The sequence below is a fragment of the Caloenas nicobarica genome, chromosome 4, assembly GCF_036013445.1.
Source record: "Caloenas nicobarica isolate bCalNic1 chromosome 4, bCalNic1.hap1, whole genome shotgun sequence".
Classification (NCBI taxonomy): domain Eukaryota; kingdom Metazoa; phylum Chordata; class Aves; order Columbiformes; family Columbidae; genus Caloenas; species Caloenas nicobarica.
In genome coordinates, this window is record NC_088248.1 from 5716798 (window position 1) to 5742447 (window position 25650).

The 25650-nt window shown below is 38.1% G+C and overlaps 1 protein-coding gene across 1 annotated transcript; it reads right to left on the reverse strand.

The window, feature by feature from the left end:
* Positions 1-520: 520 nt before the first annotated feature.
* On the reverse strand, positions 521-25650 carry SLC39A8 (solute carrier family 39 member 8). Its single transcript, XM_065634233.1, has 8 exons — positions 25465-25650; positions 18470-18638; positions 13184-13353; positions 12514-12636; positions 11181-11348; positions 4726-4933; positions 4035-4219; positions 521-1369 (listed from the first exon to the last, which is right to left on the reverse strand). The coding sequence occupies exons 1-8, from the start codon at positions 25648-25650 to the stop codon at positions 1223-1225; spliced, it is 1356 nt and encodes a 451-aa protein (XP_065490305.1). The 3' UTR covers positions 521-1222.

Consider the following 25650-nt stretch of genomic DNA (forward strand, 5'->3'; position numbering starts at 1 on the left):
AAAACTTGTCTAAAAAGCAATGAAAAAAGTACCTTACTTGAGAATAATAACACTGCCTTCAAAGATTAGTGGTGGCTGAAATGGAATATATTTTTTTATTGATTTCCTTACAAACATCTTACAACACCAGAGTAGCTGAACTGTTTATTTCAGAAGAACTCATATATCTACATATGATCGTAGAAAGTTCACATGCAACAGATAGTGATAAGAGTTTGTATATTTTAGTATCACTTACTTTCACCCCATTGCACACAAGAAAATTTTTCAAATTACAAAAAAGCTTACTGGAATGTTGATTTTAGCAAGTTTTTTTCTAAATTCCACTTTGTAAAACTAACCATAAATCTTTCCAAATTTTAACCTAAAATATTGATTTTTAAAAGGGATATTTGTGGAACTTAAATATAAAACATTATTATTTTCTTAAAATACAAAATGCTTGAACATTTTAATAATACTCAATGTTTCTAAAATATTATGGAGTTGATAAATTGCCATAAATTTAACACAGGTTCCCTCTAATTCAAAAAAGTGGTTCTCAAATCAACAATTCCCTAGTGCACTTACAAAGAGAAAAGATCGAAAGCAGTAACGTGTATCTTTCCTTCCAGTGTTAATTAGTAATTAAAAATCTTAGCTTTATTAATACCTACTCTGAAATAGCTTGAGTTTTTGTTGTTGTTGTTGTTTTTTGGGTTTTTTGGGGGGAGTGGGGAGCAGGTTGGAGGAGGAAGCAGATGTTACACAGACAAATCCTGCAACGAATGGCATGAAAATTAACCAGCTTTGAAACTGCTTGTCTTCATCAAAAGGATGAAGGATAGGAGACTCCATTATTTTCTTTTAAATAAGCACCTTCCTTCGAGACCTCAGCCTTCATTTGGTCTTGAGTTGCACGTAGTTGCTTGTATTGCATAACTCTACTGGTCAAATAACCACCTTTATGACAGTTCAGATATGTCTGATAATTTTAAGTAGAAATAAAAAAAATTAGAATTGGTTCTTTGGCGTAGTACAGAAGTTGACAGCTCCAGCTATTTGGATTGATGGCAAGTCCTAAAGAAGAATTTCCTGTATTTGGAGCAAGGGGGACAGGATGGGACTTGTCACCATTTCAAAACCAAGTATAATAAATGAATGTCCCTTTATGGATTTCAAGTGTCTTCCATTTGTAATTTATTTCATGTCTTCAGTACCGATTCCATTTTCACTTCCATTATCACAGCTGAATATTTTCTGCATACAAGGTAATCATCAGTATCGCAGTAAACCCTGTTAGTAAACCAGCATTCTGGATAAGGAAGAATGTGAGATCCATCTTTCTTCCTGTCACTTTCTCTCGCAGCATATCATTCATCTCTGGGAACTGAAAAAAGGGATATTTTTAGGTAAGTATTGCCATCTCGTGGTAGCGTGCATAATTGAAGGCATTAAGAACTGAACCACACTGCTACTTTGGACTGAATATTAGAATTAAAAGAGGGTGAAGGCTATCACAGGAACAAGTCACCCTAGTTACCCTGAAAAACCACTTCACCAAGGATTGTAAAATGAAATGGTGTTTTTGTTCCTCTCTGCTCTGACTTCACCCGGTGCAAATTTCCTTCACTCTCATGCAAATTTCCTCTGATTCCAGCAGTCTCCTAGGGTCAAGCTGTTGGTCCACATGTTGCTAGGAGCAGCTGCTAAATGTTATGTTTCTTCCTTCACTAGTATAGACAAGAGAAATCCTTGTTCAGGTAATGGAGGATTAGGATTCTTCTGCTTTATAAGCAAATTAAGTGAAGCTGAAAACAGAGACAACCCCTCAGAAACAAGCGTTACAAATAGAAGGTCTGGTGGGCTGATGAGGTAGTGGCAAACAAGGAAGAAAGAAGAATGTTGTGAAACTGGTGGTAATACATGCAATGTATTACATTACAGTGCAATGAAGGGAATCTTCATTCCATAACTCGCATCTTAGTGGCAACATATTATAATAGCAAAGGATGACTGATCTGCTGTTAACTGCAGAAACAAAGACACCTCCTCCTGGAGGTGATGGAGCTGATGGCAGATGAGCACTGGAGATAAAGTCCTCCATATGGGGTGATTCCAGGGTGTGTGTTTGCTGCAGATAAAGTCAGCTGCAGTTGATTTTGACAAACATTGTCAAATAAGCTGTAAACTCTTCTCCTGTTGTACTGAGAGTAGTACAGCCAGAATGCGGTGAACTGTAAATTTCAGTGTTAGTTTAGTGAGTCAGAAGCTGTATCTTTGATCTCACAAGACAAAAACAACCATCGAAGGTAATGCAATTCTTGAAGAACAGACTAAGATTAGAGGGAAGTGGCCAGACCTTCCCAGAAATCACTCCAGAGCTTGGTAATCATCTTGCACAAGAGGCAAAACCAAACCAGATCAGCTTCATGCCATACGGCAAGGCTCACTTGTGCACACACCTTAGTGTTCACATTCTCACATGCCCGCAGCCTCACCTCACAGGGATCTTACTGACAGAGGTTGGACTATGCCAGTATTGGAGGAAAAAAGAACAGCAAAAAGAAAAGAAGGAAGGTATCACATTCCAGTTAATCCTACCTGCTTCTGGACAAGGAAACCAGAAGTGTGTGAAAATCATAACAGAAAGTGGAAAGCCAGATCTCTGTACAGAGCACTCGAATACCCTATTTCAGACTTTTCAGGGGGAAGAAAAATTCAGATAGGTAACGGACACAATCCAAAAACCTATAAAAAGAGAGAGATGAAGGGGAGGTGATGGGGGAGAAGACAGAAACAGAGAGAGAGAAATAGAGGGAACGGAACAATAGATACAAAGAAAAGAATGTTACCTAATTTGATGGATTTAATAACAAGTTTAAGCTGAGCCACTCTAAATCTATGCCATGAGTTTTTACACATGATAATCGAGTACACTACTGTTCATTATATGAGTGAAAATAAACAAAAAGCATTAGCAATTAAGGTACTGCAAAATTGTAAAATAAACTGTTTATATTGCTCATTTAACTCTAACATTATACCTATTAAATCCTATGTTATTACCTAAAGTATAACAGAATTTAATGACACAGTCACTATAACTATATGACAGTTCTTAAACACATATAGAACCAAACTGGAGTCTTGAATCTTTTCAAATTCAGGCCACCCTCTCCCAGTTCTACATTAAAATGGATTTATCATGTGGCAGGTGCAAACATCTTTGCAGATACATCTGTTGTTACAGCACTGAATTAAACATAATAAAACTCAAAATTCTTGAAAGATCTCTTTAACTTAGAGACAAAACATCATCATAAGAGTAACTTATGCAATATTGATGACTGCGTGTGAAGCCAGATTTTACTTCCCAATGTTTGAATCTGATCTGGATCTTAACATAATTTCTTTAGCTTATATCTTCTAGCACATTTTAAAAAAAATAAATGATAGACTGTTTTTAATTGATTTCAGCAAATTTTTTAGTCTAAACCAAGAAACTGGGGCTGGCACTGTTTAATTTAAACCAGAACAGAATTTAAAACAAGTTTTTCACCTAAACAACCCCCAAATTATCACTGTGGTTACAAAACACCTTTCATTTAACTCAAAACTAAATATTTAGTTTCATTTTGTTTACCTCCTTTTTTTTTCTTTTCTTTTAAAATATAGCTTAAATAGAGACAAATTAATCTTTTAAAAATAGTAAGGTGAAACACTTTGCCCCTTTAAAATGCTGAAATGAAATATTTATACTCTTTGATGAAACCAGCCCAAATTAATGAAAAGCTTGTCTCTCTCTAAAACTCCTTTTCAGCAATAATCTGATCAGCCCTATTTGTGAAGTGAAAGGCTTTCACATTTCATGAATAAGCGTAACTATTTCTGCATCTCCATTAAGGGTATAATTGGTGATTTAACATCTAGTAAAAACGAGTAGATGACACTGGCATGAGAGGTACAAAATACTAAATTCTACTGGAAAGACTTAGTGCAATCTTTGTTTTCTTACAGAAAAATAAATAAATGAAAGTGACATTATATCTCACCATATCTGCCAGAGAGATGTACAGGAACATTCCACCGGCCACGGCAAAGATGATGTTAGGAGCAAAGTTGTTTCCTACTAATATACCAAAAGCCAGCCCAATGTAACAGGAACATGCAGACAGAAAGTTGAAAAACAGGGCCTGCCGAGTACTCATTCCTGCATTAAGTAAGATGACAAAATCCCCTAAAAGAAAGGAGAAAAAAAAAATTTTCAGAAAATGATACTGTGATTATTTTCTGATTTCAACAGAAGTCTGAAGAAAATACATGATTTGTATACCAATTATAACCCACTGCTGTTTTTCCTCATTCAAGTACATGATGAGCATTTCCCTTCAACACTAAGGCAATTTAATTATTCCGAAGTAAATAGGTGATGCACAATTGAGCTAATAGCACAGGAACACAGAACTATTAATACCTATAATGATTTTTTAAAAACAATTAATACAACAGCATATATGAAGAGGGTAATTAATACCTCTCTAATGTACTTTCCCAGCTTCCACCCACCTGCACTTGGGAACTTCCTATGCTAGATGCATGTTTTGGTGCTTGGGAAGTTTTTGTTGAAAATATTTTCCATTAATTTGCCTAAACTTTCTTTCAAGCTCTGCCAACCTTCGGCCACCACAACCTTCTACAACAGTGAATTCCACAGTAAACAACACGTTGAATGAAGTTCCTTACCCAGTTCATGAGGAAACTCTTCGCACAAGATGGCTATGGAGGTACTAAGCCCTTGAAACAGAGACAATGTGAAAGAAGCACCAATAGCCAAACCATCAATGAAATTATGTACGGCATCACTCAGTGTCACCATCCAAGCAATGGTCCCAATCTTTGACAGAGGACGTCCCTTAAGACACTTGCATAAGCTGTCTTGGGTGGCTTCTTCCTGGAAAAAAATAACACAATAAAGCAATTACATAAAACATTGAATAAATGAATCACACTTCTGTCTTTATAGGAATGCCAAGTATAAAATAAAGCACTACTGCAGATGGAGACCAAAATGCTTGGTCTAAGAATCAAAAGGTACAGGTAGCAGCAGCAAATGTTTTCTGTTTCAATAAGTTAACACCCAGGGCCCAATCACCCTTCTGGCTACAAAGCTTTAACTGAATGCCCTTCAGCTGAGAGAAAGTCGTTCAGACCATAGGGGTGTGAATGCCTCTCCGGAGTCCCTGTCAGATCTGGAGTGCCAAGGCTCCTCACAGCCTCCTCAGCCACTTCCATTAGCATGTACAGTAAGGATCAGATCACAGTGACTGACGGCATTTGTATTTCCTACCTAAAACACATCTGTACCAGTTACATACTGCCAGTACATTTTGCTCTCAGAGACACGCAGTCACCACAGTAATGGCCAGGTACATGTGAATATAGGCACACATCCAGATACCTAGAAACTTGATTTCTGATGTTGGGCAATGACAGTTAAGTCCAGCCATTCAAATCCATTTCTACAAAGTGCATGATTGATAAAAACAGTAGTGGGCAATTCTGACTGTGCGAGTTGAAGGCTCAAAGGATGAAAACAACAGGCTCATACATAACTGCACTGCACATACACACCAGGGATCTCAATAGTTCCTCCCAGAAGTGGAAGTAATTTATACACATGGTGCCAATGAAATAATGAAAACCTTGAAGCAGATAAAAGGAACTGCCATTTTAGCTGGAAGCACAAACTAATCTCCCCTAAAAAATTATTAGTGATCTATTCTGATAAATTTCTGTACACATATTGCAAATTGCTTTAGTTTTGCCATATAAAATGCAAACACTACCAGGCAACTGAGTTTTGAACTTAATGGAAATATAACGATTAATAAATTCTTACAAAATCTTTGATGACAGCGCAGTAAGGTCTGTCTCATTATTTGCTCACTAGACTCTTATCTGACATACTACACCCTTCTACGTAGGAGCTGCCTTGGGACAGGACACAATTTCAGGTCGTGGATTTCAGCGTCAGATGACTAATGCACTACTTGGAACTCCTGGCTAATAAAGCCTTGGTTGACTAGTGCCACAACTGCCATAAAGCATGCTTGCAGCTCCTGTTCAGTGCTTAGGAAATCTTGAAATTATACTTTTGATTTGAAAATAAGCAATTCTATCCGAAAATTGGGAGTTTCCCTGCTGACTCAAACACTTCTACAACATGCTTGTGTTCGCTTTTTGGAGGTTTTCCTCTCAACACTGGATCTAACATACAAGCAATACCAATCATATTTTTTGAGATGATTAACTTGTGCCTGTGCTAATTCTGTTTGAGATAGGACCACTTAGGAGTAATGGACCTCTCTCTTAATCCACAAAGACAACTTAAACTTCACTTTAAGAAAGAAATATTACAAAGCAAACCACATAAAATACATATATTAGGTAACTGGAAGTAAAAAGAAACATTAGCATGAGAAAATCCAAGTACAATAAGTGAAGCTCTTGCACCTATTCATCCAGCTCCCTGAGCTGAAGTTCTGTTCCTCTATGTCTTTTTCTGTTCCCTGGTGACCATCCTTCAAGCTGCCCAAGAAATTATGGAGGCATTGTTTTGTGGATTGTCTTGATTTCTGTCAAAAGTATCTTGGGCATGTTTCTAGCATCACTGATAAAAGGGAGCTTGAGACAATGCACAGATTTTCATCTTGAATAATTCATGTATTTTTCTACTAAAAAAGAACATTGTTCTTTTTGGAAACAACACGCACATGAAAACCCCGACAACAACACCAAGTATTTTCTGACAGAGCAACATTAATCTCAGCAGACTGTATTTTGGAAAGTTATATTAGCAACTTCTATTACACATGGGAAAGGTGGTGGTGGTTTTTGTTCTGTAAAAACTTTCTATTACCAAAAAATTCTCACTGTGCTGGTTTGACTGAAAATGATTTAATTGTCTTCACGGAGTTAGAAATCTTTCTTTTTTGTAGCTAGCACGGTCATTATTTGGACTTAGTTTGAGAACAAGAAGATAACACCCTGGGACAGAGTTAATGTTTTTAATTGCTCTGGTCTGAGAGCCAAGAACATTCTGAGCCCTTTGCCCACAGGTGTGAGGCATCAAGAAAGCAGGGCATGGATGAGGCAGAGCTTGACTGACATCCAGACTGATCAATATGAGTATTCCATCCCATTAGCATCATGCTTCATATTACAGGAGAATCTGGATCTTCCAGTGCCCCTCTCTCACCTTCTTTGCTCTTTTTGTTGGAGCCAGGCCAGTTCCGGGGAGCTCTGTTCAGGATTTTCATTAGTTTGGCCTTTGACCATCCTACTCTTTTGCAGGGGCCTCTGGGCCTTTCTGCCTTTTTTTCCTCTCTTTTTTTCTCTCTCTGGGATCAGCTGTTGGAACCAGGTGCTGTTTCCTGGGACTGGCTGCTGGGTGTAGATGGAGTTCATGAGGAATTGCATTGAGTAACTTTTATTTTATATTCCATTTCTATTTTATATATATATTTACTAGTAGTGTATTGGTATTTTGTTATTTTATTAAACTGTGTTTATCTCAATCTAAGTTTCTCCCTTCCCTTTCGATTCTCTCCCCTATTTGGGGGGTGGGGAGTGAGCAAGCAGCTATCGTGGTTGTATTGCTAAGCTGGGGTTAAACCACAACACTCACATCAAATGCCAAGCATCTCCATAAAATAAATGGTTTTATGAGAAGAGTTTATTAGGATGAAAACAGTGAGCAAATAATACAAATGTGCAAAAATGTCACTTGTACATGCTCATTTATGTTTGGTCCCATCGAAGCACATTTGTTTTTATGTGGGAACCATGTATGTGTCCACAGTTTTCTGGAGGCTGTAGGGGCATAACTGGCTTAGCCACAGAACTAAGTAAAGGACCCATTTTTTGGTACCAGCGGCACAGTTCATAATTCCAATGCAGTCCAAAGCATTGCATACATACGACAGACAAAAATCTGATCTCACAGGCTTTTTTGTTGAAATAAATAATTTACAAACATACATGCTGAATTTTCTATGCCTGTATGAAGAAAATGAACATGGAGTAAGAAGATGCTATTCAGATTAGCTGTTGAACTCATCAAGAATGGAACTGACTAGAAAATCGCTGAGGTTTGAGTTGGTTAATCTATGTTCTTTTTCTTTAAGTGATTGCAATTAATTTAGGAAAACAGTACTGGTTTACTACTTATAGAAATTAGTTTCTTGATCTAATCTTTCAAAATGCAGAAACAATTTTAGTTTTAAAACTAGGAATCAGTTTCTGAGAGGCTTCTGTAGTATATATATGGCTATCTGCTGTTTACTGTGTAGCTTTGAAGTACAATAATTATTGCCTGCAAACTATTTCAGATAATGTCTTGACATCTTTTGTAAATTATATAAAGTACAAGGAGGTTGCTTGTCTGGGTTTACATTCTGAACTTTACTAGACTGTGTATCTGATAGAAGCAGATGAAGGACTAATACATATTTTTAATGTTTAGGGCAAGGCAGACTACTGACAAATTTACCCTACAAATATATAGGATTTCAAGGAAAAAACAATGTCTGTCTATGCTGGACTATTCCCACGGTAGTTTAGCAGACATCACAGAAGAGATGCCAGCTAAGGAGCTCTGTAATACTCAGCTGGAATATCATGCCTGACTTTTTTAATTATTAGTGCAGTTCTGTATTATTTGTATCTCCACAGTTTACGGTAAACCCAAGACATACTTGGTATTTTTGTTCTTCTGAACCCAATTTTTTTATTAAAATTAATGGCCTCTCTTTTGTTCCCAAACTTAAAAATTATACTAAGAGTCTCTTATTTTATCCTATGATATCTCATCACATCACTATTGCTATTTCTACTGCATCTCTGACTCCCTCAGACATGAACCAGACATGCCATTTTGTGTCCTCTGGAAGTGCCCATAGGATCAAGAAGGCATCCTGACACTGCCTCCATGGCATAAATAAAGGCCACCAGAAAGTTTTGTTATACAATTCTAACGTTGTGTGCTCGAGGATACAGACATTTTAGCAATTTGTCTCTGAAGCAGCTTTTCTTCAGAGCTACTACTGCCAAGCCATATAATTCTAATACAAAGTAGATACAAATTTGAGGCAAGCACAAAAGAGGTTTCCAAGGTTGTGATTACTGTTGCAAGTGAAATCTGGAAGTATGTGACTAATTAAACACTTACATTTACTCTGGCAGCCAGTCTATTCTGGCATTAAAAGAGAAAAGATGGCTGGTTCCCCATGGCTGAAAACAGCTACTACACTTTGGCACAATTGGACTTCAAATTCCCCCAAAGCTTACAAGATGATTTCTGGCTACAGTTTGCCCTCTCTAATAAGCTTTAGATTACAAGGACACATTAAAATTCTATTAGGTATGTGTTGGCTCATGCCAAATGGTACCCTCATAAAGACCACATGCCTGTAAAGTTGAACCTACTGTCATGGCACTACCCCAGCTGCCACAAAATCCTCTGAGGGCTACCTGGCCCCTTTGAACCTGCCTGGAGGAGGACAAGAGTAACGATGTTTTTTCGGTTGCCAACCCCATTGTCAGCCACACACTCTCTGCCACTGGGATTTCCTTTTAGCCAACTTTAGCCCCAGAGTGAATTTTATCCTGTTACTTTCAGGAGGTTTTAATACAACATATTATCTTCCTAGCTTTGGAGAAACCGAGAGGAAGAAAGAATGGAAAGCATGAATTTTCCTAAGAACAATAAGTAGAGGAGAAGCAGCTTTGTGAAATTTCAAGTTCTTCAGTCAAGACTGCATGTAAAAGGAGATGTATGAGTATTCCACAAAGGATCTTGGGGTGATCTACAATATTTTATGATCATAAACACTGCATCTTAACAAGTTGCTAGAAATAAACACTATATCATTACATTTTATTATTATAAATGGTATGATTTGTTATGTTTATGTTATACATAAGCAGGTGGCTAGCCAATACACAAAAATGGATAAGTCCAGATAAAACTTCTGGTAAACAGGGCAGAAAAATAACACCCATGCCAGTGGAGATGACTGTCTCCCCAGAGAGCTGAGGGCCCTTTGTTTGTTTTTTAAATCTACAAAATACAGTTTAGGGACACTCATAATACTAATTCCCTCTTGGTGTCCATGCAATTTTAATTATTAAGCATGTTTCTCCTAATACTTTAAATGCCCAGTATCCCCCACACTTCATGACATTTCTACAGTAAGGACAAGTACAATTTTGTTACTTTAAACTGTGCACATCGCATGTCCTGTGAGCCTGCAGGGTCAATGCAGGACTCTCGGATTCTCTCGCAGCTGTTAGGGCCTGTCTCTGGCTTCCTCTCCTCCTCCTCTTCGCTGCTCCCCACAACCAACTTACTGGCTGAAGATCATGGGTGGTAAACCAGAAATCTCTACTAAGAAAAAATCTGCCCCTGTCATCAGAGAATTGTTTCTATGTGTTTTTCTTTTTTTAAATAAGCGACAGTACTGCCCCTCCCTGTAAAAGAAAGAGAGTAAAGAAGCACACCAACTTTCTCTTCCTGGTTCCATTTTTTTCTCAGATCGAAGGAAGCCGTATTTGTAGTGTGAAAACAAACAGAGAAATATAGAGAACAAATCTGAAAGAGAATAATACTTAAACTAGGAGGAATGGCTTCTGACTCAACATGTTACCTCCATAATTCCCACAGTATCCAAATATACTGGACTAGCACAAGCAGTGCTCACAATATACTGGACAAAAGTTACTGTATTAGTTTTCCTCTCTAATCATTGATTCGGAGGAACCAGGTTCTCACACACACCAGCCATTCTCACACAACTTTATGTAGTTAGGAACACAATATGGATCATGCAACACTAAAACACACTATCGCTCTTTAAGCAAAACAATAACACTAAAATTAACTGATTAAAATCAAAATATCTGATTAAATACATATCTCTGTCCTACCCATCCTGACTCTGATATCAATTAGCTCTTTTTGCTGGCTACAAATTCAGTGCTTCATTCGGCTTTTGTAAGCTTGCCCCAAAAATCTACATTTTTTTCATAAGGCTCAAGCAAGCTATAAGTTTACAAAAACTTGACCAAAAAAAAAATTCATATTAACTCTCCCCTACATAATTGGTGGGATAAAATAAACACACATAAATTTTTCATACCTGTGTTGAGACCACACTGATGCGGTCAAAACCAAGATTTCCATTGCTCTCTATGACGGCTGAATTTGCATAACATGTCCCCCCATTGCTGGATGACAGTGGTTTGGGTGGGTTAGTCTTATCCTGAGAATGATTCTGTTTGGCATTTTCGGAGTCATTATGGCCAGTCTAGGTGATGAATAAATAAACAGGTAGCTAATTAAAGCAAAAGCAGAATAACAAACATAAGAAAACAGAGACCAAAAAAGAAAAGGTGGAGTATCATATTCATGCTGCCTTGCTTTCAACACCAAGTAAATGTTTAAATGTGCAGCAGTAAACATTTAAATGTTTAAATGAACTCCAAACTTAGATAAGTTCCTTGCTTATCTCTTACTTTAAGCTAATCAGAATACATGTGAGGATTTTTCATTTTTATACCTTTATATAGAACTTCCCGAGCCAAGTATCTGACCGTAAGTGATCAACATCCGCTAGTTATTCATGGCTGCCTGTCAAACAGAGCCTATTCGCCTTTGTCAACTGTTTCCAAAAATAAAGGGCAACAAATTCATTTGCCTAATTTTTTTGGGGGTGCAGTTATTACAAACAAGGGACAGCTGATCTTCATAACCTTCAATAGCAGCAACAGTTGGGGAAGGGGAACCTTAAGTGAGGTAACAGTAGGAAGACAGGACAGTTTCCTTGGCAAGACGTGAGCAGAGAGGACCAAAAAGTTTGACAGGCCCTGAGATAAATTAAGCCTCACTCACGTGAATACACAGAAACAAGTACTCTGGCACACAGGTAGAAAGCAGAGGCCTGTGCAATATGGATAACTGCAGCTTCACTAAAGCAAGTCTGTGTACCAGAGCACGTGCAAATGCAGAGTTGAAGTTCCTGAGGGTGAAATTCAGGCACTGTCAGCACAGTGACTCTTTATGTATGCCTGAGAAGGTAAATATGTCACACTGATTTCTCCTGCCCAAAGGGTTGCTCCAGGAGCAGACTCCATGCTCTCCATCTCTTACATAGTTCCAGTATTTTTCTGATGTGTTTAGCTAGCATGGCAACAACTTAGCCATTGAGAGCAAATAGTGCATATACTAGTGACGGCAGACCATATTTTCATCTGGATTCAATTCCCAGCACTGCTTGAAACTCCCTCAAAAAAGTGAGATTGTGCACCCTATCCATGTGGATTTTAAACAGATATATCAGAACGCACAGTAAGGCTGAGTTCCTCAGGTAAGATGAAAAAAACCCCCACATTTTAGTAAACTATCAAGCATCTCTTAAAATAGAACAGGTACTTGAAAGGCAGACTCATTCGGTTAGTGATACATTTCATTACCTGGTTATAGATCTTCAATGTCACTTTAAGAATCCTTTCCACAAAGAAGAGGATATAGAATCCACCAAACACAGCAACTGCTTTCTCAGTATAGTTATCTACTTTGGGGTCAAACCCAAACGCCTAACAGTGGGGAAAAAAAAAAAAAAAAAAAAAAAAAGGCAGCAATGCAAATTAGTCCGTAATCTTAGCACATTTCCAGAAAAACAAACATCCCCTACACACATACTCCTCTAAAATACAGACTCTCTAGAATCCATGAGTTTCCATGAGGCTGAATTTATGAAAGATCCTGCTCTTTTTGTATTTTTCTAACTTGGATTAAACGATAAGAGTGCTTTAATTTACTCGAACTTTACATGTGGAACGTAAAGTGCAAGACGAGGAGGGTCTAACCTGTAGCCCATGAAAGTCCACTAGAATTTTATCCAGTGGATTTCTCTTTCTGTCCAGAGGCAGAACCCTTGGTCTTTCCCATGGCACAACTAGACATAGACCTTGATGGCTCTGCTCACCCAGTCAGAAAGAGATAGTAGCTATTGGCACTGAAGTCCACCCACAACTTTTTGGAGATTGCAACCCACATACAGAATCCCACTGCAGCATACTTCTGAAATTAATATACTTTAGGAACTAGTATGCTAAACAAACAATGATTCTCCTTGCTTACCTCTGGAATGAGCTGGAAAATTGCATTAGAAAAGAGAGTACCAATGGCCAACCCCACAAAGTAGGTTAAAACTTTGGGGAAATATGACTTCTTCAAGAGGGGAGTTAAAATCAATCCCAGAAGCGATGCCAAGTTAATGATAGTCACAGCCAGGAACCCAAATCCCCAAACTGTGGACAGACAAACAGAAATATAAAATATTTTAGTGTAACACCCACTTCAGGCTGCTTGTGATTTCTCTAACAGCTAAATTGGCATGGAATTGGGAAAAAGAGAAGTTCCCTGGTTGAAATTATCACAAATACAAAAATTTTAAAATGCATGGATACTTAAGATGAATACCTGCAGGAAGGAAGTATCTGGAAATATGGTCTAGGACTACCTTATTAAAAATGGAAACTGCACTAGTACAAGATCTGGGATAGCCTATCTGCTGCTGATATAAATCAGGTCTCTCTACAGTCAGCAAAGAGGAAAAATTAAGGCTTAGTCCAACAGTCAAAGTGGCTACAGCACAGCCATAAGACAGAACTTATTAGTCCCAGAGTGAGATTCAATTGTCATTTACTCCTAAAGAACTCCAAGATAGAAAGTGTGTTGTCTAGGCTGTACTAGATCCCAAAATCCTTCCTGATAAAGGATGACTCTTTCAAATCATCCTGAGGTGGTAACTTTCTGTTCCTAACACTCCTCCTTCTCTTCTAATTCAAAGTAGTTCTGCTGGCTGAAAACACTGGCCATCACTCCTTAGCAAACAAGTGAGGTGGCAGATAGCTGCTATTATAATAGAGAAATGAAAGCATATTAAAAAAAAATTTTAAAAAGAAGAAAAAGGAAAAAGGCAAAAAGGCAAAAAGGCAAAAAGGCAAAAAGGCAAAAAGGGAAAAAGGGAAAAAGGGAAAAAGGGAAAAAGGGAAAAAGGGAAAAAGGGAAAAAGGGAAAGGAGGTCCTAGGTTCAAAAAGATGGACATGTGATTTAGGTACACAAGAGGGACAACCTTTCACAACCTTTCCTAAGAACTGGCAAATGCAGCAGGGTTCACCATAACTTAGCTTCCTTCAGCATAAGCATAGTCTCAGATGTTTACAGTTCAGACACCAGGACTTGTACGAAGCCATGCCATAATTATTCTGGAGTCTGCATTATAAGACAAGGGGTGGGGGTGAGGAAGGTGGGGAACAGGCAGAAGACCGGTTGTTGTTGCTGCTCATAAGTTCATCCCAAAGTTGTACCTCTATGCACATCTACTGGTTATCCCAGTGACATCTCAGGTCTCTGTGAGTACAGAGGAAAGCTTTAAAGGTTGCACTGAAGTTGTCTAAAACACTGCCTCAAGTGATGCCACAGAACCACAAAGTTATCCACATTGACAGTGGGTTTGTCTATAAAAATTAACCACAGATAATAATCAAAGCCAACACAATGTTGGCTGTATGAGAACACTTTGGTATAATCCAGACAGTTGCATCATCATAAGCTTTACAATATGTATATAAAGAAGTTGTCAATTCCCTTCTGCATAGCAGAAAATAACAGGTCAGATAATGATCTGCAGCCCAACTTTCCTGCAACACAATCAGCAAACACGCTAAGCCAGATTCCTTGCTGCAACGGGGATGGCTCTACTTTGTTTGCAGAGTGTCTCAATTTTTACATGTAATGAATTTCATAGTTTGTCAAGAACAGAAAGCATTAGAAAAACTTAAAGCATTTGCAGGTGAATCAATGCCAACTGGAAGATTCATTTGCCATTTTTGAGAGAGAGACAGAGAGAGGGAAAAAACACAACTAGATATTGGTAGATTCACTAAGCTACACAGGAAATTAATTTCCATTAAAATAAATGACAATTAAGCTTGTAAATATCTTTTGGAAATGAAGTTTGTAATAAACAAATGGGTTTCCAATGCCATCATGAGTCACAACCACTGTTTACAGTTCAGGATTACTATAGAAGCATGAAATTCCTTCAGTTTAGTGTACAGACTACTCTACACATTATTTTGTGCAAAATGCATATTTTAAACTGAGTTAACTAAATAAAAACCCCATTTATCAGATATGAAGTATTTAGTGTACTTGCCCAAATTACTTCATCAGACACAGAAAATCAGAATAAGTTTGAAAAATTACAATACAAATGTCAGTCCTAATTACTTTTTACAACAAAAAAGGATATATTTACAAATTCTGTGCGTAAATCAGTGGATGACACAAATGATAGAGGAGACAGGAGCTCAAAACCAAGCACAGAAAAACAGGCTATTGCCAAATTGTGAGAGAAGTTCTCACGGTACTATGCGCTTCACTAACAAATGGTCTAACTTTCATGCTAGTACTCTTTGTTCAGAAGAACAGAACATACTGGGACATTTAACTTGAAGTATATGTTATAAATTACAGAACTGTCACCATTTTGTATGCTTAATGCAATGGGAGATGTCTCATAACATACTAAAAGGCCTGTGTTCATAAGTAGGGATGTATTCTAATCCACTGGTATGAAGTACCTACCCTTTTTTTGTCACAAAAAAAAAAAAGGTCTTTATTCTTCCCGATTTACCAGAGATTAGGGTTGTCAGAACACCAAATGTGATTTTACTTTTAAAATTCTGTCCTAGATCTGGATGGCTCAAAGAACTTGGGATTTTACATTTTGATATTATGTTTCAGATTTATGAATCCAAAGTGAAAGAATAAGTAAGAATTAAAATAAGCAATTAAATAACCTCAGAGAATGAAAGAATAAATTAAGTATTATCCACCCTAGGTATTCTGCAGACCCTGCACTGAGCTTCAGTAGTATGGGGACTAGTTTAAACTAATGAAATTTTTAAAGGAATAAAATCAATCTAAGATTTTTCTTATATGTTCTCTGGGAAGATGTTCCTGGGCCTTGTGGCAAGCTTTCCTTTGAGTTCAGGAAGACCTGAAGTGTAACTGGAAAGCTAAAAAACATTACTCCATAATTACACAATTCTATGAATGGGTACTTCAAGAAAAAGACCACAAATTGGCAAGAAAACAAAAAAGTTATAAAATGCCAAGACAACAAATGTTGCCAAGGTTATTGTATTATAGACTGTATTTCACAATGTCATGTATGCAGTGCTGTCTTAAAATTGGTTTTATTCACTGGGACTCCATCCACACTAAGCTTTTCATGAGTCCCTGTATCCCAGAAAGCTTGATAGTCTGACTTGAGGTATCTGCACAGAGCATTCTGCTCAGGACACACAGCGCCTTCCCCTGACACTGGTGGCATAGTCAGCCTTTGCCAGCTACCATTATTCTTTCTGTCTCTACAACTGTCACGTCAATGAATAGACAGCCAAGACACCCAGAGCCACAATAAATGCAAAAAAATAACACAGCGGGAGTACAAGTAAGATCCGTGCCTTAGAACACCATTGCTCAGCATTACTCCTTACAAGAAGTGAGGACGACTGCTCTGGGCCTTCCTGAGGCAGGCTCAAGCTCTTCATGAATCCTGCCCTGGGATGAAGAGGAAATAAGGGTATGAAAACCTTTCTGAAAAAGCCAAGCAGGGAGCACAGAACCTGTTCATGTTGTACAGAAGGAACGCCACTGGGCATTTCCAGCTATTTCATGCAGTTCTATACACCTCCTTATTACCTTTCAGAGAAGCAAGAAAGGGAAGGACTTGAGTGTGCCCCTAAGGTCAGCTGGATTACATACGTGTTATACAAACCCCAAGGAAAGAGACACGCTATACGCCACCCTTTAACTTTTATTCTGCTTTGGCAGCACTTATTTTCTGTTATTGCAAGTAGCTGTCCTGTAAAGCTTATTGTACTAATTTCTTCAGTATGTCTTGTCTGTTGGTATTTTGGAAGACAAAATATTGTTAAGTGTGTGGGAGTCCCTGAGCAGAAAATTCACATAAGCACCGCTGGAAACACGCATAGAGGATTTTGGTTCACGGGCAGTAACTGCTTACGGCTTTAAAATAATCTAACCATGGGCCTTACAGATTTCTCACACTGCAGCTGAGGGAGGGGCAGAGAGAAGGCTGCCTTGCTTATCTGGCCAGTGGACATTGCTTCTGAGCTGGCAGAGTAAAAGAAAAACAAGGGGGATAGTCTAAATAGCTCAGGAAGTAAACTACAGGTCAAGCTTTCCACATACATCCTACTTAAAGAGACCCCCCTCCTCCCCAAAAGGCAGATCCTACCCTCCAGTACGGATATTAAGGACTTTTTGATAATATATGCCCTCTTATGGTATAAGCAATTTAGAATCACCATGGTAAATTGATGCCATGGTTTCAGTGATTGATCAAATATAATTCTAGTTATTCACTGATACAGCTAAGTTTTAGGCATTATCTATAATTCTTAATAAATATCATCACTTATATTAATCAGGATGTTATTAATACTAATATTTCAAAGTTATGAAAAACATTGCTATATCTCTGCTCATAAATACTGCCACTGGGCACCTGCTCATCCAACGTTCTAACTTTTAACTTTAATTCAACTGACTCCCTTGGAACAACAAATTTATTTGGAATACTGAATCAAATAAATAGGCCATTACATATTTGATCCTTATCAGTGCAAAAAGTGACTTCAATAACCAGCTGAATTTTCCCTGTCCTACATTTTCCACTGCACTGTACAGTTCTGTAGACAAGAAATACAGAAATAATAGTGAGAAAAATAGCAGGAAGCAAGATTAAGGCTACACAGTCATGTGATAATGTTCCATGTGGAGGAGGCAGCACAGAAGATGACATGAAAGCAGAAGTCGGAATTTGGAAACAATATGAGTATTTCTGCTCAGTAAAACAGTCACTGGCTTCCCTGATGTCATGACTCCTACCTGCAAACAATTGCACTCAAATGCAGTCCCCGAATAATTTTACCTTGAGTCGCCTTGATGCATGTACATCCCACTAACTCTGATTTTCCACTGCAAATCAACTGCACAAACTTCCCTTCTGTACTCCCCTCTTCTCTCCTATTAACCAGCTATTAGCGAGAGTCCTTATGCTTCAAGGCACAATCAATTATCCAAACAGAACAGGTCAGGCTCCTCCTTTAATGGGCAAATTGTTCCATAATTACCCACTCTGTTCTTTCACCTTTCTCTAAAACATTTTTAATAGATCATTGTTATGATAGGATATTGTTTAGATAGTCCACTGACCAATTGTATCTTGCTAAACAAGACATTCCTGTCATGTATAGATAAATTCTTACTATTCTCTTAAGAACTCTGCTCTAGTAGCAGTAGTAATACAATTAATATTAACTAACCTTGCAAAGAATGTGGTTTAGATGTATCCACAAGGTTTTCCTGATGATCACACGGGTGAAAAATCAGCTGTTGCAGAACAGCAGGACATATTGTAGACAAGCTTGAATTTGATACATGACTGTTGTTTGGTATCCCATGCAAAGAAAAAATTTCCTCACCGGTCAAGCACTGGAACAAAAAGGGATTTAGCCAATTCAATACATTAATACAAAACTAAAAAATAAGTCATACACTGAGAAACTCAAAAATTACAACATGAAAATACTGTAACACATTTTCAAGGAAGTGTACACAGTGTCTGTACACTGTGCATCAGAACACTGTGATTACTTCATGTGAAGCAGAAGTGATTCGAAGAAGTAAGATAAATCACAAATCAATGAAACATGTTTTAAATAGACATTTGCAAATCTTATACCCTGTGAACCAGGACAGTTAAACCTTACAATATATTTGGAAAAATAGCTCCACAGCAATTAAAACCTCATGTAATTACAAAATAATTACATTTAAGAGCAGACCAGATACAGTTATAGTCTCAGTGACAGAGTATGTCAGAAAATTACTGGTAATTCAGTGACTGCTTATTCATGTAAGTGACCGCTTCTACTTTACAACAATGCTGCTTATTTATCTCCCCAAATTAGCTGTTTAAAAATGGTCCAAATGCTTGCAGCACTCATTTTTCATTCATTTTATAGCAATAATTGTTAACAGCAAACATTGGTTTGTAAAACCAACGTGTACTCCAATGAGACAAACTCTTAATTTGGATCTTCACTTTGTCTTCAGCTCAGGACATAACAGGACCTAACAGGTCAAGGATAAATGTATTTAAGCAATGCTAAACCAGGCCAGGGGCAGGGCTGGTTGCTATGTTCCTTATCTTCAACCAAAAACATAGAAGACAAACCATGAAATAGCTTAAAATGTAGATCTACAGAACAATTGAGTATTTTTATATGAAACGTTCTACACTGCTGAAGTCTTTCATCCAACACTTTCCATTTATTCGCATTCATGATTTTCTACAACAATCAGTAAGGAAAGAGTGCTCTTTTTAGGGTATAAACAAAAGTGATTTGGCTTATTGCTGTACAACAAACACATATGAAGTTTGAGTCTTAAGACAAAAAACAAAGTCGAATGTTTTCTTCTATATGAGACAACAAGTTAGAGCACAACTCTCCCTGCAGCAAATATCAGTGTGGTTGCAAAAGCAGAGCACTGGAAGCCTTAGCAAAATAAAACAAATGGTCACTCCCTGCTCTTTTCAGTTTTGCTAGCTTTCAGATTCCACAGCACTTCTCCAATAATTCAAGATTACTATTTATAAAGCAAGTTCCTTCTAGAGATAAGCCAAAGCAACTGCAAGTCATTTACTTCAACAGAGCTGCTTCCACTTCAGTTAATAAGTATTTTCCTAATGCTGTCCCAAAAGGTGAAAGGCATGCACATGCACTTTGAATGTGACTGTTTCCAATTTAGCTTGGAGGAAGAGAACATGCAGGCAATTCAAGTGACTTCAGCTAAATTACATCCAAGATGTTTCTGCCCTTCCTCTTTTATGACCCAGTCTAGTAGAGCATTCAAGAACATGCTTGAACTTCTAAGTCTAAATTTTGTTAAGGCTATGAGACACTGAAGACTCAAATATATAAAAGCAATGTGCATATACTTTCACCTTTCAATGTCCATGCTAATGTCAAAGTATCACATATAAAATAAACATAGTTTGATAACAGAAAATGTGTTCTGTTTTAAAGCATGTTGCTCCATTTAACATCAGTGGAAGTAGGGCACAGAGACATTGTCACTGAAGTCTTTAACAGCCCAATACATGAACCTCTGGAACTTTCTAAACTGGTTATGTGACTAATCATTCTACCGTTAACTCTGTATTATGGAATAATGCAAGATACGCAGCTAAAATATCCAGTGTGAAACAAAGAAAGGATATTTGTGGTCTACAGAAATAGTTCCTATACAGTGCTTCTTGTATTAGTGGCTCATAAAGTCATTTCTGGAAGTTTGCAGTGAAAAGTCCTTAGCAAAACAAGCTAGTAGGAGCTGAAAATTCCTAACATAACTATCTCTAAGAGAAATCATTCTTAACTATCTCGTTCCCAGAAATACAGAATGGATTGCTAGTATTTTAATATACTAATATATAAGTATTAATATTAGCTCAGAAAAATCCAAACCATGTATGTAGAAAAAGAGACTATAGAGAAAAAATAAACCAGACACAGCATGAATTAGTGAACTTGAGACTTGTAACTTTGGCTACATACAAACAAATAGGCGAGAAATACCAGCGGACAAGAGCTCTTTTATGTGAGGGTGAGAATCAGCATTTTATTTAATTACTATTATTATTTTGATCAGGGACAAACCCAGAGGATAATGATTCCTATAAATGATTCATTGTTATAAGTCACTTCATCCTCTCAGTAAACTCCTACATACATCCGAGAACTAAAAAGCAAGGTTGCATGAGTTCACTGGCAGAATTAAAGGATTAATTAAAAGATTAAATCTACTAGAACCCTTAGACTGAAGCAACTCATGTTTGCACACTGCAAAACTCCGCATTTATCTTTGGAGGATAAATACATTAAGACAGCCACACTGCTGTAAAAACATAAGCTATTTATTTTTTAAGACTGACAGATGATCTCAAGAGAAAAGAAACTCAGCCTCATGGAACAGGGGACTGAGAATGATGTCCTGGCTCAGCAAGTCTCCTGCCAAGTCTGTCCTCTGCTATTCAGTAAGCCTTGTCAGAACACTGAGGTGAGGGGACTGGTTGTAATGGGACTGTCACCCAGTACTTAACAAACAATCACAAAGAAGATACGACATAACTGATCATGTTAAAAAATAATTTAATAAATGCTTTCATCAGAATTAGGGAGGCCTTAAATCCCTAGAATTTACACAATGACAAAGAATTCAGACTTAAAAAATTAAACCATCGACTATGTCATTCAAACAGATGTTCACTTTTCTCCTAGTAAGGCTCTCCCAAAAATGACTGGCCAGTCTGGGATTATTATTTTTTTTTTTAATGGGAAATGAAATAAAGTGATGCCAAACTATCTAGAATCTCTTATACCAGTATCTTAATAAATGAAAAGTGGATGCCAGCTCACCATATCTTTTGAAGGAAAGGACGGGATAATTGCTCCGACAAAAATAATGCAGAGACCTCTACCTGGAAAATTAACATAATATACTACGGTACCAACCATCTTGTAAACGCTTCAGTCACTTTTCTTATCTTCTGCCATGTTCTTATCTTTGCTCTACCTTTGTTTTATCCGTTGCATTCCACACGTGAAATACTAAGATAACCCACAGCAACCTGGACTGCAGTTTCTAGATATTGCCAGATTAAATACTGGCCTAGCCCAGAAAGAATGCCCTGAATATCTATCTGACCAGCATTTTTTTCTGAGCCTTAGCCTGGATAAGGCAAAATAGAGACATATGACTATGTCTTCCTCAACGTACTTGTAACAAATTAAAGCATCCAATGCTGATGTGGTGACACCTTTTTGTCACTCAGCACTGGTAAGACCTGGATGCTAGGAGACGGACAGGCCTTCAATAAGCAGCGCTCCATGGGAGTCAAACCTGATGAAGCTGCTTGAATGCACTTGACATGCTGACATGCTCAAGGCAGCTGTTCATGCTGGGAGCTGAAAACTGTCCATGAATGCTGAAACTCGCTGACGATATTGTAGAAATAAGACATTTAAAGGGTAGAACAAATAAGCCTCTGTCAGGCCATTGCCCCTTCTTTCAAAAGGCGTAAGATGTAATTAGTGAAATACTACCATACAAAACCAAAATCAAAGCAGATACTAACCTGGTTCTAGTCTATCTGAAGCACCAAAGTTACTTAACTTCATGTTGTCCACAGGTCTTGTTTAAAAATGAAAATGCATTACATTACGACACAGTACTCAGGCATAACATATAGATCGGTATAAATATAGATTTAGAAAAGTCAAAGAACAAAACTGAAGCATGATTTTAGCACCTATTGATTACATCAAAGCACAAAAAGTGATGTTAACAAGCTTTCTTTCCAATGCCTATTTATCTTCTATGTATTTTTTGACCAAAACTTTTCAGCATGTAATTTAATCCTCCAGCACACACGTTATGGCTATCATACTATGATGAACCCCATGACAGAAGGTCAAGTCTAGTTTCACTTTTTTATATTTTGCTAATAATGTAAGATACAGAGTAAACATGCCATCATCTATTATACTGAAATTGCTAATTTTATCCCAATTAGTAAGATTAAAATATGTTGGAATTCCACAGTAAAAAGGGAAAAACCAGCAGTGACCAGTACTTGAGTTTGCTCAGTTTCTACTTATTTCTCTGACAGGAAGTCTTAGCTTATATATTAAGGAAAGGTGATAACAGAAAAAATGAAGAGCAAAGAAAATATAAACCCAAAATGAAGAGAATTATAAAAGTGCATGATGAAAGAAGAGACCAAAAGCTTAAGGAAATGGAGACAGTACAATCAAAAAATCCTAAACAGTACTCAAAAAAAATTGTTTTCTTTTGTGTGTTTTACAGGAAAAAAATTAGCATCTTTATGCACAGCATAGGAAATAAGTTGCCATAAATGCTTACATAAGTATGCATTCAACCCCCATCATCAACAAACTAAATCGTTTTTTCTTCTACCCTATCTTTTCAAGTCAGACTGGTATCAAAGTAAAACAGAAATCAAGCAACTGTCTTCTCCTGGTTTACACACCCAAACTCTTTCAATCTTTAAGAAAATGGATCAGCTTCTGCTGGATCTTCCCTTGTGAGATTAATAAACTTACTAACATTGTTATGAATGAAACACTAAAACTAAACACTGATACCAGGGTAAAACTAAGAGAGACTGTTCCTTCCTGCCAGTTCTTGCAGTGCTGTATCACCTGTCCCCTATAGATCAGCTCTCCATGAAAAATTACTTCAGGCTTGGATGAGGGACTCTGATAGAGCAGGGGTGTGTTATCTTGCCTGGAAGAAAGCCCTGGGGGTCATCCCACTAGCCCTGGACACTGAAGTTAAGAACTGAAAGTCTAAGATAAACCTTTTTTCCTCCTACAGTCAGATATTTGGGCAGCCTGAATGGATTCAGCCTACCTGCAAAACACCCAAATCACTTTCCAGAGTTATTTACTTTCGTCCATAGAGAACAGGTAGAGCTAAGGCCTCTGGTGCGTTCCAACATATTAAGTCAGATTAGGCCACTTTATGTCTGCTGTCATATCCAGTAGCTACTCTAAATTATCAACTTGTAAGCACAAAAAGTCACAGTATTTGAAAATGATCACGTTTTACTCGGTATGAGTACGCATTTGTATGCACTACATTTGTATGCGCACAGTCATTCACATACCTAACATCTAGGACAGATCAAAAGCCAGGAGGTAAAATGCATTTGCTTAAATGGTACTAACAGACGGAGCAACCTTAAGGCCGATTTTGAGAAAGAACACAAGTAACCCAGAAAAAAGTACATGCATTTCAGTACAGTATCCTGGGTGTTATTCAAAACAGACAAAACTAGAATGAGCTTGTAACAAAATTTCAGTTAAACTTTAAATCAATTATAAGGAACACGCATTTAAAGAAAGAGTATTACTTTTTTTTTTTTAGTTTCCTCTGTAGACTGTGCCAAAGTCTGTGTACGAGGGCTACGTGCTTTTGCAGAGGGAAAACCTGAAGGACTAAAGAATCCACTCATTTCTATTCCCTTTTAAAGAAAGCTCCTTTTCATAGCCATATTCAACACTGCAAACTTGTATTTAGCGTGTGTGGCTGGGAATGTTTATGTTTCTAATACACTGTGTTGAAACAGTGTTCAATTTGTGAGATTCGAAAGCAGTAACTCTGGCAAATATTGCCATGCTTATACTGAATAATATATTGATTTCAGTGGTATTAATTCCCAACTAAACCTCTGCTAAGGGTAAAGACACCAGAACTGCACTCTTTCTAAAGCATGCGGAACTTATCCAAATCTCCCTCACAGAACAAGTAAAGAGCTACTACTCCAAATGCAAAAAAAAAGTTTCTCAAGGTCTCCAGAACCATGCCCCTTCTGTTTCTTAGGGAGTTGAACCAAACCAGAGCTTTCCTTTCATTTTCATGACTGACTTGGTGTCCCTGATTCCTGAGCATAAGGAAATCTCCACCAGCCTCAAGATTCCCCTTCAAAGAAATGAATTTCATCTAGGACACTACAGAGATACGAAATTATATAGATTTTAAAAGTAGCAATGAGGTCCAAGTTTTGTATGGAGACATTAAACAGTGTAAAATATTTCCATGACAAGTGCTATTTCAATGATAGTAAATTAAACTTAATTTTAAACAACTTTTAGTATATGAACTGATGGGTGTGCACTTTGCACTCAGCTTAGATGAAAGATGCGAAAATTTCTGAAGAAGTTTCTTTACACAAGCAGACTTGTCTATAATCAAGATTGTGCTATCACCTAACAATTGTATTTTAACAAGTCCTGAAGATTTGCATATATAGCTCTTGGAGGGAAACACTAGCCGATTCTCATACACTTCTCGCTGTTGTCCAGATGCTATTTACACAGTAGAAGTGCCAGTTTAAGAGCTGAGCAACGAGGAGGCAGAGCTGAGCCCTCGGGCAGCCCCGCACCGCAGCTGAGCCCTGACGGATGGCAATTTCTCCCCTGCCGCAAGCTGGTCGCCCCGGTGGGCCGGTACCTTTGCCCGAAATCCGGGCCCAAGGCCTCAGGAGACCTTTGCTCCCTCACTCCCTCCCCGCTTCAACGTGGGGAAACACGACAGCGAGGAAATTTAAGAAACTACGGAGCTGCCCACCCGGCTCGGCGCCCTTGTTCCTGGACGTGTGTTTCTATAGCCCAGCCCTCGCCGCCGCCGCGGAGCCAAAGCGGCACCCGGACAAACCCGGCTCCCGCGGTACCTGGTTGTGGTGCAGGTGGGTCAGCGGCAGCACCGCGCCCAGGGCCGGCGCGGCGCCCAGCCGTTGCAGCAGCGCGGAGAGCTGCCCGGCTGACAAGCTATGGTTGGCCCCGAAGACGCGCAGCACGTCGTCGGCGAAGGTCGCCGCGGCCGGGGCGCCCCGCCACGCCGCCGCGCGTGGGAGCAT